This window comes from Lagenorhynchus albirostris, chromosome 8 (assembly GCF_949774975.1).
Source record: "Lagenorhynchus albirostris chromosome 8, mLagAlb1.1, whole genome shotgun sequence".
NCBI classification, from domain to species: domain Eukaryota; kingdom Metazoa; phylum Chordata; class Mammalia; order Artiodactyla; family Delphinidae; genus Lagenorhynchus; species Lagenorhynchus albirostris.
Genome location: NC_083102.1, coordinates 18,847,833 through 18,867,024, shown reverse-complemented (window position 1 = coordinate 18,867,024; position 19,192 = coordinate 18,847,833). Strand labels below are relative to the sequence as shown.

At 38.6% G+C, this 19,192-nt stretch overlaps 1 protein-coding gene across 2 annotated transcripts in view; it reads left to right on the top strand.

Annotated features, from left to right (window-relative positions):
• EXOC4 (exocyst complex component 4) overlaps nt 1–19,192 on the top strand; it is an 815,814-nt gene that overhangs the window by 655,069 nt on the left and 141,553 nt on the right. For both annotated transcript variants that reach the window (XR_009541913.1, XM_060156642.1), the window contains one exon: nt 12,111–12,266. Coding sequence is in view for 1 of the 2 variants with exons in the window: in XM_060156642.1 (XP_060012625.1) it covers nt 12,111–12,266 (156 nt within the window). In the remaining variant the exon portion in view is untranslated. The remainder of the gene's footprint in view (nt 1–12,110; nt 12,267–19,192) is intronic.

Genomic DNA, 19,192 nt, shown 5'->3' with positions numbered 1-19,192 from the left:
TGTTTCACTTGCTCGTAGCAGGCCCCGTGCAGAGGCCTTGCCCCAGCCCTTCAGACCAGAGTTCCTCGTGAAATGGCTCAGCTTCGGGCGTGCACTGAAGCTGCTCCTCACAGGACGCTCAACTCAAGATCTCATGTGTTTTTCTAACAATGAATCCAGACTCTAGTTCAAGAGAAGTCTCTGGGGCCTAAATTTGAATACCAGCTTTTTCACCTATTAGCTATATGACCTTGAACAGTCACTCAGCCTCTTTGTGCCTTAGTTTTCCCATATGTGAAAAAAGATAATAATAGTTTTTCCCTCATAGGATTGTTTTGAAAATGTTAACCTTTTAGAACTGTTTTAACAAAACATTAAGCCCCACCTCCCAAATGATTAGCTGCTATTTTGATAATGACAGTGACGATGATGACAGAGATTACCTTTACTAACATCTATGACCACACCCTATATTGCATCATCCACTCTATAAGAGACTTAAATTTCTTACTGGTGTTCTCCCAGTTCTTGGAAAATACCCATTGCTTTTGGTTCTTGGTATATTGTGGTCATCAAGCATCATGATCCTTCCCCGAAGAGACTATACCGCTTTGGTATCCCTCATGGCCAGATTCTCTGGAATGATGTCCACTTATTGGTGCCCACTATCACATCATTCCTTATACAAGGTATTATCTGTAGTAGTCTCTCACAGTTGCTGAATTACAGGCCCTGGATGAATTTATCTCAGGGTTGGGAAAAGTAATTCTGTGAAGCTTTGAAGGGAATTAAATAGAAAATCATTTACGTAGTTGTTACACAACAGCGTGCGCACACACACAACATATAACCCCATGGTGCCTTTTACCTATTACTTAATCAGGTTTTCCAGGCTCGGAAGAAAGTGTTTCCTCATCGTATGAGTCTGAAGATGCAAAGTGTCCTTACTTCCTCTCTTCCCATTTGTTGCCCTCCCCCAGATTGGCACCTGCTGAAGAGTAATTAGGGCAGTCCTAATTTGGACAGCCAAATCCTGATTACAGTGACAGGAAAAACAGGAAATGTTCTAGTTTCGCTGCCAGCAAATGACTGACTTAAATAGAAATCCATATACAATTCAAATGATCCAAAATGCTGTAACACTGGGGAAGGAGGAAGGCAGCAGGGAAACATTTCCATCCGATTCTTTCTCAGCAGATATCTTTTACTGAAAGGATCCAGTCCATAAGCTCACAATGCCCTCTGCTGAGAGCTGGCATGTTTTCCAAGTTTTCCATGAGAACCTGAGTGTCCACTGGGAGTTTGAAGATCTGAGGAAAGGTCAAAAACATCTCACCTTTCTCTGAGCCCCTCACTCTGGAGAGAAAGCCTGTTTTATATAATGATGTCATGTTACATGCTTTGGATAAAGAGAGGTTTCCTAAAAGTGAGGTGAGGACTAGAAGTCTTTTCTTAATTAGTCACCCCCCTTGGGGCTTAAAGGAGAACTCAGCTGTGAATTCTCTGGAGCTCTGCATTAGTGATCAGGCAGTTGGTCTGTTGGTCTGCTACTTCCAAGCTGAGTGCTTCTCTCCCTTTGTCCCCCTTTTGTCCTGAGGTACGAGCAGCAGCTTATGTGTCCCAGAATAGTCATTTGACAGTGGAAAATCACAGTTCTTTAAAGTTTCTGTCTGTCCCAATTTAGCATCAGTTCATCAGTCAATTTTTTTTTTTTTTTTTTTTTTTTTGCCTTCCTGCATTGTGTTGGGCCTGGTAGAAAATACAGATAAAACATCTTCTAATCTTAGAGGCTCAGTTGATATAAGACACAAACATGTTTTTATTAAGGGAAGGTGTAACCATCCCCAGGGTCCATGTTTTACTACTTCTCCAAAGAGGCCTGAGAACTCATGCCAGGGCATGAAGGAAGAGCGACGTGGAGATAAACTTGTGATCAGCCATGGCAGAAACCAGCTCTGGCTTAGGGCTGGACACCTTGTTGGCCCTCAACATGTTTATTGAGTGAAGGAGGAGATTCTTGACAGACCAAAGAGGATGAGCAAGCAGTAGGGACATGATGCGTGGAGGAGGGGTTGAGAAATGAAAATGACTGGGGTGAACAATGTAGTCGGGTAAGAATGAGCAGAAAAGAGTTTTGTTTTGTTTTTTTAAACTTCCCATATTAAGTACAGGAGCACCATCATAGGTCTTGGGAAGGAAGATGACCTACCTCGTCTGTCATCACAGTGGTATCTTTAAAAGGTCTCAGTGGCCCCCTTGTGCCAAAGAGCAGAGACTAGACACTGTAGGCTGTGACGGCTTGTGAAGCCCTTTGGGTTTCCTGTGTAGACAGAGACCAGGATCCTGAATGAATGAGTCTGGTTGAGCTGGCCTGGCTGCCTTTGCCAGCTAAATAACTTTGAACCTCAGAAGAGCCCAGGGCATGTGCCAGAGAAACCCTCTGCAAGCTCCATGCCAGCCTGTCTTCCGCTTCGCCTCCTGAAACTGTGCTGTATGAACCAACTGTGCTGTATGAACCAAACTGAACCAGCCCACTCTCTTGGTTCACCTACCACTGATACATTCATTTTTATTAAATAGTGAAGAGATACAAAAGAACGTTTATAAAATATGTACCGTATCTGGTTCATAGAGAGCACTCAGCAAATGAGAGCTTTTATTATGTGCTCCTGTAACTTACTACCCGTAACTATTTTGATATTTATCCCAGTGTATTGCAATTTAAAATTTCTTTATTATGTGTTATTTGATCAGTTGTTGGTTTACATGTCTTTCTCTCTCAAATACCGTTTTTCAACTGTGGACTCGCATCAGTTATTTGGGGAGATCTTAAAACACACAACCTGGATTTCCCACACTAGGCCCACAGAGCCCTGGGCCTGGGCAAGAGTAGTTCAAACATGTCCCCAAAGTGATTCACGTATGTGTTACTGATCTCAACTCTGGGGCTCTAGAAGGAAGTTACTATGTCTTTTTCCACATAATTGTCCCAACATTTAGCATGATATCTGCATTCAGGCCTTTCCCTCATGTTTATTGATCAAGTGAATAGCTTTACTTTTGTAGTGCCCGTCAACTGCCTTCCTGCCAAATACAGATGCTACCCACCCAACCAGGCGTCCCACGAATTCCCTAGCAACAGCCAGTCTTAATTTCCCTGCACCTAACTCAGTCTACCGTGATCAGTGAGGAGCCAGTTGCAGTCAGTTTGAAGCAAAGCAAACTGGACTAGAATGGAAATACACACTCTGGAAAGTACATGGTCACTGCTCAGGGGACTTTATAGTCATCGATTCATCTCGTCAGTGTAACCTTCTGAAGGTTAGATTCTTCCAACCTTACAAATGAGAAAACAGAGGTTCAGAAAGGTTCATACCATTTATGTATGAACACAGAGTATGCAGGTCACAGAGTATGCAGATGGCTGTACGTGCTTGAGGAGCTAAGTCTGTCTCTGAAGCCCAAAGAAGAGGCAGTGGAATTAAAGAGGAAATGGGAAACTCAAGCAAAGTTTCAAATAGTTCAGAGAGACATTATAATTGGAGCACAGACTCCAGAACAGTCACTGTAGGCTCAGTTCAGGCTGTACCCTCATCAGCCACTAAAGTTACTTAATCTCTGTAACTTGGTATATCATCTGTCAAATGGGAATAATAACAGTGCCTACCACACAGGGTTGTTATCAGGATTGAAAGAGTTAGTATATGTAAAGTGCTTAGAAGAATGCCTAGTTCGTGGTAAATACTAAAGAAGTCTCAGCCAATGTTATTTATTGTTGCTGTAAGTGGTGTTCTTGTTATTATTTACTTTTAAATTAATTCATTGATAATATTGTTGATGTTTCCTAAGAAGATGGCAAAAAAGTATTTTTATGCCATCTGTTACATCCCTGATGCTTTGTGCTTCAGTAATATCAGTCATTCATTCATTCAGTCTGTTACTTTATTCAGTAATTATTTATTAAGCATTTCTGGAGTCCATCGTTACTCTAGAGCTAAGAGTCTAGAAGTGAATAAACTAAGCAACGTCCTGCCTTATTGGATTTTTACACTCATTAATAGAAAATAATCAAGTATCAAACAAAATAAGTTTCTCAGAAATTTTACATTCTTGGTCCACTCTATGATTATTGTCTTCTTGGTTTTTTAAATATCAAACAATTACGACCCTTCATATGAGAGCTTCTCTATTTAAAGGTTGTTATTAAATTATCCCCAAAGGTTACCTGCTGTAAGCTCTGAAATTCCAAGTCCTTTTCCCTGGGTCCATTTGAATTGTTTCTGTTTCCCATCAACCATCTCCAGAGTTATCAGATGTTTCTTAAGTTGTGATTCCAAGGTAGAAATACATAGCATAAAGCTCTCTTTATGATGAGTGTGATGTGAAAGACAACCTGATGTTTCTTTGCTCTTCCTATTTATTCTGCTCCATCTTATCTTAAGAGATTTTTTAGTTTCGTTTTTGTGTTTGTGTTTGTTTTGTTTTAATCAGCAGCATAGTACCAGCTTTGATTTCTGCATCCATCATTGTCATGATCACAGTGTTGCTGGACGATGCACTGTAGTTTGGCCAGCTACAGGTCCAGTCGTTCACAGTTGAAAATTGACTACAGTAGCTTAATTTGGACCAGCCTTGTCCGGGGTTTATTTATCTAGCTTGGCTCCTAGTTTTTGAAGTGTCTGAAAGATTCAGTCTGGGAAAGTAAACATCATGCCCAGGCTGCTGCCAAACAGTTGAATCCAATTAGCCCCACCTGCCCCTGGTTGTTTACCTAATGAAAGACTCAGCACCCCAGCTGTATCCAGGGACCAGGCACACTTGGATTTCACAACTGTTCCAGAGAGGAAGCAGTGCACATCAGAGCCAGTAGACACCAGCAGATGTTTTCTGAATGAAATTCACTCAGCTGTGTCTAGAGGGGGGACTCTTCCCATAGCAGCCTTATCACCTGTTCCAAGAGGTATACCTATTTTCCTCTTCCTCCTGGGAACAGGTACAGATAGTTTCACAGATGGCTCTGTCTGTGGCCCATTGAGCTGTGAATTAATTAGTAGATTATGGTCCTGGTAGTGATGATTGACCCTACTCCTCTTGTGGAATAATTATTGTAGATTTAGTTCTCCTTTTTTGAGGCTATTTAGATATATCCTGGAATTTTGTAACCCACATAATCCCATTTATCTCAAAATTATAAACTAATAAATACAATTAGTTAGGATGGGAACTTTGCCATTTGAATGAAAAATTCCCTTTAGGGTAACCGTATGTTGCTAATCAGTGCTAATATTTCAAATCAGAATATTTGGAATTGCTTTTGGGATTGATGTTCATTACAATATGAATTAATAATTTATTGTTGAGGGCAATATATAGGTAGGCAGCGTGCTAGTTAATTTGGATTACTGTTTTTTAATAAGACAGGATCTATGAATATTAGTGAAGGCAGTAATATGATACCATATTATTGAATTAAACCAGTCTTAAAAAAATACGTAAGTAAATGATGTGAGTACCTTTAACATAGTATCCCACTAAGCTAATTTTTTCATTCCAGCGAGTGCTAAAATGAAAAATTCTAGATCCCGAAAACGTACAGTACCATCTCTCACACGTACAGACCCAAACTGTCTCCTGAACCCTGGGGCAGATGGGAGCCAGGATGGATGGGCTCAAAGAAAACTGAGTTGGGTTTGGACTTCTAACTCTGTGGGGCAGAATTTGACTTGTACTTTGGGTATAAGAGGAATTGAACCGGTCAGCCACAGTTCTTTGTACTTATGGACACTGAAATTTAACTTTTATATAATTTTTACATGTCACAAAATATTCTTCTTCTTTAGATTAAGAAAAAACATTAAAAAATGTCAACCGTATTCATAGCTTAAAACACATACAAAGTAAGCTAATGGGGCAGATTTGACAGACAGACCATAGTTTGTCCAACACATTGTGTTGGACAGAGTCCTAATTATGAGGTTACAAACAGTAAGTATAAAAGGAAGGCTTTTATTCATTTGCTTTCCAAGGGGGAAGATTACTGTAGGCTGACATAGTCAACAGAGTCCTCCCAGAGAAAGTGAGGTGTTGAGGAGATTGTCCAGTAATAGGCCACCTATGAATAAGTGAAGGGGAAGGTTTGACAATAATCACTCCTTGGTTCATTTGTCTTGAGTCAGGACTTTTTTATGTTGGACTTTTTTTTTTTTTTCCAGAAGGGGACACACCTGTATTCATTATTCTGACTCGTACTGAATTCAGACAGGTATAGAGAGACCATGGCAAAGTGATCTGTAATTTGGTCAAAATGCCAGATGGCTTGATGGCTCACCTAAGTCGTTCAGTGCAGAGAAATAGTAAAGGAAAACCACTAAAATGGTTTTAGCTTAATCAGTTACCCAGTCTCCTAAAACTGAAGAGGGCTTATTTTTATGTCCACTTCAGTTCTTACACACTTTCCAAATACCAGGTATTGTGCTAGGCGCTAGGAGCCCAAAAGCTAATGAGAAATCAGCTCTGTCCTCAGAGAACTCATCGTCTAGTAGTGGATGCCAACTTGTAAAGAAGTGTGGTAGGACCACTGAGAGCAGAGGTGTGTGTAAGGCAGTGGTTCTCACCTTTGAGTGTACATTGGAATCACCTGGGAAACTTTTAAAAATGCTGATGCCTGGGTCCCATCCTCAGAGATTCTGATTTACTAGGTCTTAGAAGTGACCTGGGCGTCCAGTCCTTTTTTGTTTTCTTTAAAGCTCTCCAGGTGCAGTCGAGATTGAAAACCTCAGGTAAAGGGTGATATGGTACAGAAGAAAGGACTCAGCTTTCCCAAGGGAAGAGCTGAGGTAACGTTGGATCAGTAGAGGCAAACAAGGAAGATGGAAAAAGGCTCTCTGGGCAGAGATAATACATACAAGCAGGAAACAGTATATCCCCTTCAAAAGCCATTAGAATACTCACTGCAGGTAGGGTGTTGAGCCAACACAGGCAGGGATTTGACTGGGAGTAGTGACCAGAGACAAAAGAGGAAAGCAGTAGCAGGAGATGAAGTTGAAAAGGTAGATGTTCATGCCTTGCTAGGTTTGGACTTGGTCTTAGAATTAGGCATCAGTGAAGAATTCTAAGAAGGAAAAAACATGACTGCATTTGTACAATTTTAGAAAAATGGTTCTTCTGACTAATTTGGTGAGTTGGACTGATGGTCTTGAAGCTCCAGGCAAGACACCCGGTTATAAGGTTACTGCCAAGTCCAAGTGAAAAATGATGAGGGTCTAAATATAGGCTAAGGGCAGTGAACCTGGACAGGAAACAACAGATTTATAAGTTACCAAGCAGGTGGAATTGGGAGGTTATGGCGTCTATGGGTAATGAGGATGACTCTGAGTTCCTGACTTAAGTAACAAGATGGATGGTTGGACTGTTGGCCAAAATAGGGAATACTAGATGTTCAGTGGGAGACGGAAAGGTGGATAATAAATGAGCTCCTTTGACTCTAATTTAAATAGCTGGTAGGACTTCCAAGTTCAGTTCTCCCATTAACCTTTGTATATGCAGATCCGAGACTTAGAAGAGAGGGCAGCCCTGAAGATATTAATTTGGGAGTCTTTGGAATACAGGTGGGTCACGTCTGGCAAGAACATGAGATTGCCCAGGTCACGTCTGGCAAGAAGATGAGATTGCCCAAGTGAGACATGCAGTGGAATACCAACATGTAAAGTATGGACAGAGGAAAAGAACCCTCAGTTCAGCTAAGAAAGAGCTTAGGAGAAGATGATGATGTGATTACCAAAGGAGTAATATTTTAAGAAGGGAATAGTCAAAAGTATCAGATGCTTCTGAATAATCAGAGTATAAAGTAAAAAAAAACACCCACGGATTGGTACAGCAACATCAGGGAACCAGTGGTTCTAGAACCCTAAATGCAATTGATTTAATACTGAATTTTGACTTCAGTTAGAAGTGTGGAGTGGATAGATTTAGGAAACCCTTTTCCTACTCCTAATACATAGAAAGTCCTGATACATAGAAAGTCCAGATAAAAATATGTATCTTTAAGAATATATTTTAAATATGTAACCAAATTCAAAAGAAAGAAAATTTTCCACGTGCCTCAAATGAAGGAGGAACCAAAAGCCATAGCAACAAGCAAATGTTGAAGTTGAGAGGCCCACAAAGGTGTCAGGACCACATATAGAGGTTGTCTTTGTCTGTCTGGGCTGCTATAACTAAATACCAAAGATTGGGTGACTAATAAACAACAGAATTTTATTTCTCACAGTTCTGGAGGCTGGAGTCCAAGATCATAGTGCTGGAAGAGTCAGGTCGCAGACTGCTCGTTGCATTATCACCTGGCGGAAGGGGCTAGGGAACTCTGTGAGATCTCTTTTATAAGTCATTAATCCCATTCATGAGGGCTCCACCCTCATGACCTAATCACTTCCTAGAGGCCCTACCTCCAAATACTGTCAAATTGGTGGTAGGATTCCAACATGTGAATTCTGGGGGGACACAAACATTCAGACCATAGCAGAGTTGAAGACCCAATAGGGGCCTAGCATATTAACACCTGCGTGGCCTGAAATTTTATCAGTGCAGAAGTTGTGCATGGGGTTTTTCCACCTACACATGGAACCAGGAAAATTCTGTGCTTGAGAATGAGCCACCCTACTTGGAGTAGAAAAAGTGGCCCCTAAAAGAAATCAGAATCCTACACATGTGACATGTGCAAGTAAGGACCTCAGTTTGTACCGCCCATGTAGGGAGAGAAAATTTCAAGCCAAGACAAGGAAGGAAAAAAGAATCTTAAAATCTTATTTGGAACTGGTGAAACCTTTAGGATCCAGGAGAGCCAAATGCAACCCACCTAAGAGTGACATCTCCAAAATGCAGGGCAAATGTGGGACTCCTACAGAGGACATGTCCCACTGAGGTAGAGCTTGCAGACCAGCAGAGCAGACCACATGAGAAAACTCACCATCATGAGAAAAGAAGGAAAATGCAGCTGATAGGACATTTGACATCCAAAGAATTACCAAAAAATACAGAGACACATAAAAAGAACTTTACAATTACTGTTTTTAAAATATTCAAAGAGATAAAAGAAGGAACAGAATTCATAATACAAGCACAGGAGAGTTTGGAGGGGGAAGCCAGTGCATTTGTCTAGAAGTAAAACATATGATCATTGAAAAATTTGCAAAAAGGAATAGATGGGTTAAATCATAGAGTAGATCCTGGAGGGAGACTTCACGAGTTGAAAAAGTGAACAACAGGTGAGAAAGTAACGTCAGTGAGTGGAGGCTGCACTCATTTGATGACAGTGTGTGTGAAGGAGAGAGAGGAGCTTTACTAGAGACGAATGCTAGATCAAGAAAGAGATTCAGGGGCTTCCCTGGTGGCGCAGTGGTTGAGAGTCCGCCTGCCGATGCAGGGGACATGGGTTCGTGCCCCGGTCCGGGAAGATCCCACATGCCGCGGAGCGGCTGGGCGCGTGAGCCATGGCCGCTGAGCCTGCGCGTCCGGGGCCTGTGTTTCGCAACGGGAGAGGCCACAACAGTGAGAGGCCCGTGTACCGCAAAAAAAAAAAAAAAAAAAAAAAGAGATTCAGTCATTCATTCATTTAAAAAATTAACACGGGATTGAGGAATATATTGAGAGAGGCCCTAAATATGCAGAAAAAACGGAGGGATCGTTGCGGGGTGGGGAAAGGGTCCCCCAGAGCCTAGGTAGAGGGATTACTGGAAGTGGAGAATGAAACAGATTTGAAAGTATTTCTGTGGGGGATCGGAGGTGGGATGTTTGAAAGTATATAATTAGGTCTCCTCCTTTCTTTGACGGATGGGAAGAATGCGGGGGGATAAGCCATGAGATAAAGAAAGGGCAAAGGTTTAAAAGATAGCTATAGACATTTAGGTTGCTTCTATGACGTGGCTGTTGTAAATAGTGCTGCAGTGAACAGTGCAAGTGTCTTTTTTAAAAAATAAATTTATTTATTTACTTATTTTTGGCTGCGTTGGGTCTTCGTTGCTGCGCACAGGCTTTTCTTTCTAGTTGCGGCGAGCGGGGCTACTCTTCATTGCCGTGCGCGGGCTTCTCATTGTGGCGGCCTCTCTTGTTGCGGAGCACAGGCTCTAGGCTCGCGGGCTTCAGTAGTTGCGGCACTCAGGCTCTAGAGTGCATGGGCTTCAGTAGTTGTGGCGCACGGGCTTAGTTGCTCCGCGGCATGTGGGATCTTCCCGGAGCAGGGCTCGAACCTGTGTCCCCTGCGTTGGCAGGCGGATTCTTAACCACTGCGCCACCAGGGAAGTCCTACAAGTGTCTTTTTGAATTATGGTTTTCTCTGGGTATATGCCCAGTAGTGGGATTGCTAGGTCGTATGGTAGTTCTATTTTTAGTTTTTAAGGAACCTCTGTACTGTTCTCCATAGTGGCTGTATCACTTTACATTCCCACCAACAGTGAAGCGGGTTCCCTTTTCTAGACAGCAAGGGGGAAAAGCTGGTGGGGTGTGTGTGTGATGAATTGGGAGATTGGGATTGACATATATACACTAATATGTATAAAATAGATAATAACCTGCTGTATAAAAAAAAATAAAATTCGAAAAATATGTATATATTTTTAAAAAATAGCCATAGAGCAAACGAGAGAGGAGGTCGATCAGAGACAGGTAAAAAGAATGCCAAAGAACGTTGAGGAGTCTTCTGCTGTGGAATAGCATAAATCTGAGATGGTGCCATTCTGTAAGACTGAATCCGGCACCCCGCATATAAGAGTGTAAAAATTATATTGTGGGATTAATCCATAAATATTGCAGAAAAGATGCAAGAAAATAACAAAGAAAAAACAGAAATGGAAGATATCAGTCAGGGTAATTTGAGAGATCCCAGGGAAGAAGGTTCTGTAGTCAATTTTTGTATTGCTGACCATAGTTACTATTAGAAAACTTTTGCTTGTGGTGAGTTAGAAGAATTCAACTGTGGTTCTCTTAATTTATTCTAGCTTATTTTCAGATTACCAGGGCAATATTGCTCCCTACATCATGAAATCTTGTTACCTCAAGTTAGGTTGTCATGAGTCAAGGTTTTTAGGCATCAACAACTTCTGTCTACAGACATTAATTGTCTGTTGGGTAAAGGAGATTTTACCGTACATCCAAGCATATACACCATGTATATATTGTATATTTAGAAGCACATGATGTTCTTCAGTATAACCCTTATACCAACATAAATTCCTGCCTGTGATGGAGGGGAAAACCTCCTATAGTCTTGGTCAACTTCAGAGGACTAGCCAGCTAATTAGCAATCCCTTCATAAATAAATGTCATTCTGTCACCTAGAATTGCTGAGGGGGATTTTTAGACCATTGAAATTAGTTATAGTGACAGAAATGTTGAACAGAAAGGGAAGCTTCTTAGTTAAGTTGAAATTGAACGTTTACAGTGAATTTACAAGTACATTTTGGAAAGAGCCGTGTTAATAGCTCACCCATGGGCCCTATTAAAGGAGTTGAAGCCTGTCACTCTAGGTCATTTGTCAAAGCCCACTGGAGAGAGCAATAATCAAAGACTTTTCTGCCTTACATCAGGGGCAGAAGATTTCTCTGTGATGGTAGATTTACTTTGAATAGAGGGGTATCCATGGTTCAAAAAACACCTTCAAGTAGAGCTAATTGGTAGTTTAAACCAAGAGGTCAGAGAACAACTTTTTGTAACACTTCCATCACCTTTCAGGTATCATTTATGTTATTGTGCAATTATTTAATTGCACTCTTTTGTATGGTTAACCCACTTTTTATTTGTTCAACATCTTTCTCGAAAGAATCCCTACCTACCCCCACCCCCCAAACCTCCCATACACTTTCATTTATTCTAAGGGATTAACTATGATAAGGGGAACTAATTAATATTATTAGTTTCATAATTACTCAACAATGAAGAAACTAAAAATGGAATCTAGGAATGATGTTTCCCACAAAAGTGACCTATTCACGGATGTCATGCTTCCAACTAGATAATGGATTATGTTAATAGGAGAGGTGGACATGGTATCTTTTTTTCTGCAGCAAAGGTGGATGGAAAATGCTAACTGGAAGCCAGGCAGTGTCCTGAAGTGTGTCTTTTCTGTTGGTCGTGTTTAGGGGCATTGTCCAGTCAGAAGAAAAACTTGTCATCAGTGCATCTTGGGCAAAAGATGATGATATCAGCAGGCTCTTGAAATCTCTACCAAACTGGATTAACATGGCTCAACCCAAACAGCTGAGGCCAAAGAGAGAAGAGGAAGAAGATTTCATAAGGTAAAATGGTCTATTTTCTAAGTTGTACTAAACATGGGAAGAAAAATATCCATTTAGCTAATTCTTTCCTACATGAAATTTTGACCATTTCTAAATATCAAACAGCAATGAACTGAACTTAGTAAAGTCCATTTCTGTTGTACTACACCTCATTTCCTGTGCAAGTATGGCTTGTGCTCAAAACTTTAGAAGGAAGGGATTGATGTGAATCAAATTTGGAGCATTGCTACATCAAGTTAAAATATTTTTTACTTTGTAGGTCATTCTCCCTTCTTAGGGAAGCTCATAATTTATTCATTCATTCATTTATTTATTCAACAAAGCTGTGTGGCCCTTGTTTTGTGCCGTACCTTGGAAACATGACAGTTAATAATGTAAAGTTCCTGCCCATAAGTGTGTTACAATTGTTCTTAGCATGTTCTTTAGTTCACAGAACTGTTAGTTGAACTTTCCGGAAATATATATGTGCTTCCCACGTTTGTTCATGTATAGCGTATCCAATTGTTTTCTACTTATTTTGACAAAAGTAAGGTCTCGCTTTCAACTTTATCACTCAACTTTTACCTTTGCACAATTTAAATTTCTTACTTAGCCATGAAAATATAGCCTAATTTGATGAAGCTACTCATTTTCACATGGCTCGCTTGCCACAGTGAAATATGTTCACCTCTGTCATTTTAGAGCTGTGTAAAGTAGGGGAAAAAGTGGAGGTAGTATTTTGTCACATTAAAAGTAAGTTTATTCTTATTGTCTTTTGCTATCCACGTGAATGAATAAATAGTAAAAAAAAAAAAGAAAGAAAGAAAAAAGAAATAAAGTAAAAGCACTTTAAGGAAGCAAAGACCAGAAAAAGAATAAAAGAAGTAGTGACCAATATTTTACTCTTAAGTCATCATAGAACTGTGAGCTCATCTCTCTCAGAACGTGAGTTGCAACTATAGGTAAATAGGTCTTTACCGTTCACAAAGTTAACCGTATCCGTACACTATGGTGCCGTATTTTTACCAACATTTTATTATGAAAAATTGCTATAGTGCCATTTAAAACTTTCTCAAAATCGTGAGAGTCAAAAGTTCACCTGTAATTTAACCTAAAGTCTTCCTGTTTATGGTTTCTCCCTCATCATTCACATTATCTCAGAAAAACTTGTCAGCTAGTTATATTGTCATAAGAAAACTATATTATATGTGCATAATTTATATTTTAGTTAATAGGCTTTATTTGCATGAGGTAGCAGTTTTAGGTTTACAGAAAATATTGAGTGAAAAACACAGAGTTCCCATATATCCCATCACTCACCCTCACCCCCCCCAATTTCCTCTATTTTTAATATCTTACAGTAATGTGGTATGTTAGTTAAAATTGGTAAGCTAATATGGATACATTATTATTAACTAAGTCTGTAGTTTACATTAGGGTTCACTCTTTGTGTTGTACATTCTATGAGTTTTGAGAAATGTATAATGAGTGTACCCATTCATTGGTTACAGTGAAGGTAACCATTTCAGTATCGCGCAGAATAATAGTTTCACTGCCCTAAAAATCCTCTGTGCTCCTCCTGTTCACCCCAGCCTTCCTCTCCTCCAACCCCTGGCAACCTTTTTTTTTTTTTTTTTAACTGTCTCCATAATTTTGCCTTTTCCTAAATGTCATATAGTTGGCATCATACAATACATAGCCTTTTCGGATTCGCTTCTTTTGCCTTGCCGTACGCACTTAAGGTTCCTCCATGTCTTTTGGTGGCTTGGTAGCTCTTTTTTAATCTCTGAATAATATTCCATTGTATGGACATACCATAATTTGTTTATTCGTCCACCTACTGTAGGATTTGTTGGTTGCATCCAAGTTTTGGCAATTATAAATAAAGCTGCTATAAACATTCGTGTTCAGGGTTTTTTGTGGATGTAAGTTTTCAGCTCACTTGGGTAAATACCAAGGAATGTGATTGCTAGATCACATTGACGTATGTCAAGAGTATGTTTAGTTTTTGTAGAAATTGCCAAACCGTATTCCAAAGTGGTCGTACCATTTTGCATTCCCACCAACAATGAACGAGAGTTCCTGCTGCTCCACATCCTCGATAGCATGCGGTGTTGTCAGTGTTTTGGATTTGGTACATTCTAATAGGTGTGTAGTGATCTCATTGTTTTAATTTGTATTTCCCTAATGACATATGATGTTAAGCATCTTTTCATATTCTTATTTAATAACTATATATTTTTTTTGGTGAGATATCTGTTCAGATCTTTTACGATTTTTAAATTGGGTCATGTGTTTTCTTATTATTGAGCTTTAAAAGTCCTTTGTGTATTTTGGATACCAGTCCTTTAATTGATAGGTGTTTTACAAAATTTTTCTCCCAGTGTATGCCTTGTCTTTTGATTCTCTTCACAGAGTCTTTCGTAGAGCAGAAGTTTTTAATTTTAATGGAGGCAATCTTAATGATTTTTAAAACAATAGATTGTGCTTTTCTGCCGTCTGGTTTTAACTGAGTGTTTTGTATAGTTCCACTTTTTCTCCTCTCTTAGTATATATATTATATTTCTTTTTTTCTTAACTTCTATTTTTAGTGGTTGCCCTAGAATTTGCAACATACGTTTATAACTAATGCAAGTACCTTATAACAAAGTAGTCCCAATTATTTCCTCCCATCCCTTATAACATTGCTGCCATTCACTGCATTTATCCATAAGCTATAATCACTGTACATAATGTTGCTGTTATTATTTTGAACAAACTGATACCTGTTAGATCAATTAAGAATAAGAGAAATAAAAGATTTTATTTACCTTCAATTATTCTTTCTTTAATTCTCTTCCTTTTTTAATGTAGGTCCAAGTCTCCCTAAAGAACTTCTTTAACATTTCTTGTAAGGCACGTCTATTGAAGACAAATTCCTTCAATTTTTGTTGGACAAAGTGTTCATTTTTCCCTTACTTTTGAAGAGTAATTTCATAGGGTTCAAAATTCTAGGTTGATGATTGTTCTAACACTTTAATTATCTCACTTTGCTATTCTTGCTTCCATGGTTTTTTAAGAAAAGGCCAATGTAATTTTTATTGTTGTTTTTCTGTAGGTAAGGTAATTTTTTCCTATGGCTTCTTGCAATGTTCCTTTGTTTTTGATTTTGTGCCATTTGAGTATTGTATGCCTGGATATGGGGGGGGGGGTATGTGTGTGTGTCTGTGTGTCTGTGTGTGTGTGTTTCATGCTTGGTGATCGCTGAGCTCCCTGGATCTGTGATTTGGTGTCTGTCATTAGTTTTGGGAAATTCTCAGTCATTATTGCTTCAAATATTTCTGTTTCTTTTTCTCTTTCTTCTCCTTCTGGTATGCCCATTATACATACATTATAACTTTTTGAATTTGTTCCTCAGTTCTTGGATATTCTGTTCTCTTTTCATTCTTTTTTCTCTTTGGATTTCGATTTTGGAAATTTTTATTGATGTTTCTTCACACTTACTCATTCTTTCCTTGGTTATGCCCAGTCTATTAAATAAGTCCGTCAAAGACATTCTTCATTTCCGTTATGGCATGTTTGATTTCTAGCATTTCCTTTTGATTCTTTCTTAGAGTTTCCATCTCTCTGCTTATGTTACCTATAGTTTACATGTGCACATGTCAAAGGCACAGCTTGGCAAATTTTCATACTTTTCAATGTGTAACAGTATCCAGATCAAGAAACAGAATAATAGCAATAAGAAACAGAACAAAGCAATAGTGAGCCTTCTCGTGCTTCCTTATGGTCACCGTTTTCCTCTCTGAAAATTACCCGCATCTGACCTTTTTATATGGAATCATGCACTTATATATTCTTTTATGACTGGCTTCATTTGTTCCACATTATATTGACAAGATTCATCTATATTCTTGTGTATAGGTCCTTATTACTCTGTACTCTATATTGTATTCCATTATATGGGTACACCCCAGATTTTTTTTAATATTGTATTATTTGAATGTTTATGTGTGTATATATGCATTCATTTATTTTTCTCCTGTTGGGTACCTGGATACTTTCTAATTTAAAACTGTTTCAAATAGTGCTGCTTTGTATATTCTACTATATGTGTCTTGGTAATCATATGTATATATTTCTATTGCTTACATTTTAGGAGTCAAATTGCCAGGTCATAGCATATGCATGTGTTGAGTTGTAGTGCACACTGCCAAATAGTTTCCCAAACTGGTAGTAAGAGTTTACACTCTCATAGCAGTGTATGAAAGTTCCAATTGCTCTGTATCTCATCTATATTTGATATTTTCCATCTTTTTAATTTTGGCCTTCTAGTAGATTTGTAGAGGTATCTCAGTGTAGTTTAATATGAATTTCTCTCATGACTAATAAAGTTGAACATATTTTAATGTACTTTTATGGTATTTATTGGCCATTTGAATATCCGCTTTCACAACATATTTGTTCAGATCTACTGCCCATTTTTTAATTAGGTTGTCTGTCTTTTCCCTACTGATTTGTAGGAATTCTTTATATATCTGGATGTAACTCCTTTGTGATGGATAGGTAGTAGGTAGGTAGGTAGATAGATAGATAGATAGATAATGTCATCTTCCTCCACTTTACAAATTGCCTTTTCACTCTCTTAATGGTGTCTTTTAATAAACAGACTTTTAAAATTTTAATAAGTCAAATTTATTTCTTTAATAGATAGGATATTTTGTTTCCTATTTAGAAATCCTTTCTTATGCCAAAGTCACAGAGGTGTTTTTCTCTAAAACTTTTACTGTGATGAATGTTTTTCCCTAGCATGTGAAATAAGTTATACACTCTTAAAATTATATTTCCTATCCCTGCTCTCTACACTTCTTAATTTAGATCATGTTGTCATAACAATAGTAGAAGAGAGTAGCCTCATGATTTTTTCTATCAAAAGAGGTAAAGAATTATTGAGACATGATGAATTAGAGTGCCAACTAGGAATAATCAGACTGACCTTAGGGGAGAGTCAGGCCATGTTACCATCATGTTTTCCTGCTGCTAGATTTCTAAGAGGTCTGGGTAAGCATAGTCTATTGATCTTTAAGTGTACTTATTTAATACATCTATAACCTGAGTAGTTGTATTAGAAGTAACTTCTGGAGGATAATTATTTTTCCCCAACTTTTCAGGTTACTTTAACTGAAAGTAAGTCTTCTTCCTGTTGTTCCTAGGCTTATTGTCTTTTATGCCTGCAAAGAGATTGTCAATCAGTTTTATTAGTTATCTTCAATAGCTTAGAGTTAAGGGGAAGGGTTTCTAGCCCTATTTCAGAAAAGAGAAGGCTAATGTAGAGATGAACGTCTGTATACCACCTCATGCTTCTGATTTAGAAGAGCTAGAATTAAGTTCTTGGCTTTCTTTATTTCCTTTTTTCTCACTGCATTGTCACCTTCCATCTTAAATTTGAAGGCAAAGCAAATTAAACATATTTTTTTAAATTTTTGGTGAATTATTATATCCATGAAGTAAGATGCAATCTTAGGTATATAACTCAAAGAAATGTTACGTGTGATTTTACTCATGTAACCACCTCCCCGATCAAAATACAGAACTTTTCTTGCACCCCAGAAGGTTACCTCAAGGTAACCACTATTCTGACTTTTATCACCATAGTTTAGTTTTGACTGTCCTTGAATTTTATATAAATTTCACCATAGTATCTGGTTTATTTTACTGAACATTATGACTGAGATATTTGCCCACGTTTTTGCATGCAAACAGACATGGTTTGAAAACAAATTCTATTTACTTTAAGAGAAGAAAAATAATTTTTTAGATCTATTTTGTTTTGTATGTGATTGATTGTTTTCTCTTAATGTGTCATATTCTCTGTCCTGAAAGCAAAGGTACGTAGAGGGGAAGACTCTTCATTGATATTCCAATGTGGTAGAGTTACAGAGCCTTGATTTTCACACATTAGAGTACCACAGAGCGTGGCATGAGCTAAAAAGACTGAAAAATCACACTCTCTTCCTGTAATTAGTTTTTAAAGCTTAGAGAGCTATTTGGCGCCCAGATGAATATAGAATCCAGTGTCCTTTGCATTGAATAAAGGTTATGCTCCCTTCATTACTAAACGAGGCCCTTTTCTATTCTTGTTTTTTAACTAAAAAATAAAATGTATCATTTCCTGGCTTAACTTCGAATAAAGGAAAAAAATAGGTCAGGCCAGGACTGTAATAGAAACATGAAAAATAGCAAATATCCTTTTGTTCCCAAAGAAGCTGAAAGCAGGCTTTCTAGCCCATTATCTTTGCACCTGTCATATATATGTGTGTAGTTATCCTTTTGAGATCAATGAATATCCACTGATAAAAGCAGTCCTGTTTTCTGGTCATGTAATTAACAGAAGAGTTAAGGTGTTGGAAGAAGTAAAGGGGGTGGGGAGGCCCTGTGCATTAGAGACTATTCCCCCAAATCTGTTACCCCCATTTCACTCAGGGCCCCAGAATTTCGAAGAATAAGAGTCATTTCCCTAGAGCCAGGTTTGAAAATCCTGAAGTGGATAGATGTGATTGGCAGGACCAGGACAAGAGTATTCAGGTGATAAAAGCCAAAGAATATATAAAACTTACAAATTAGTCTTGAGCTCCAGCATGAAGAAAGATGAATGATAAAGAAGTTTTCTGGAAAGATTGTGTAATCTATTACAATCAAAGTTGACAGTGCCTGTATTTGATGGCAACATTGTGTGGTTTCAGGCACTATTATTCCCATTCAACAGATAAGGAAACAGGTACAGAGAACTTAAATAACTGCCCCAAATTCACAGAGCCTCTAAGTTGACAGAGCTAGAATTTGAGCCCAAGTAGTCTGGCTCCTAGAGCTAGCACAGAGTGACCATCCAGTCTTAAATTGGGTGAGGAATTTGTACTTTTGGACCTTTGATTTATGCCTTCATTTTCATTGATCATCATCCTCTTGACTGA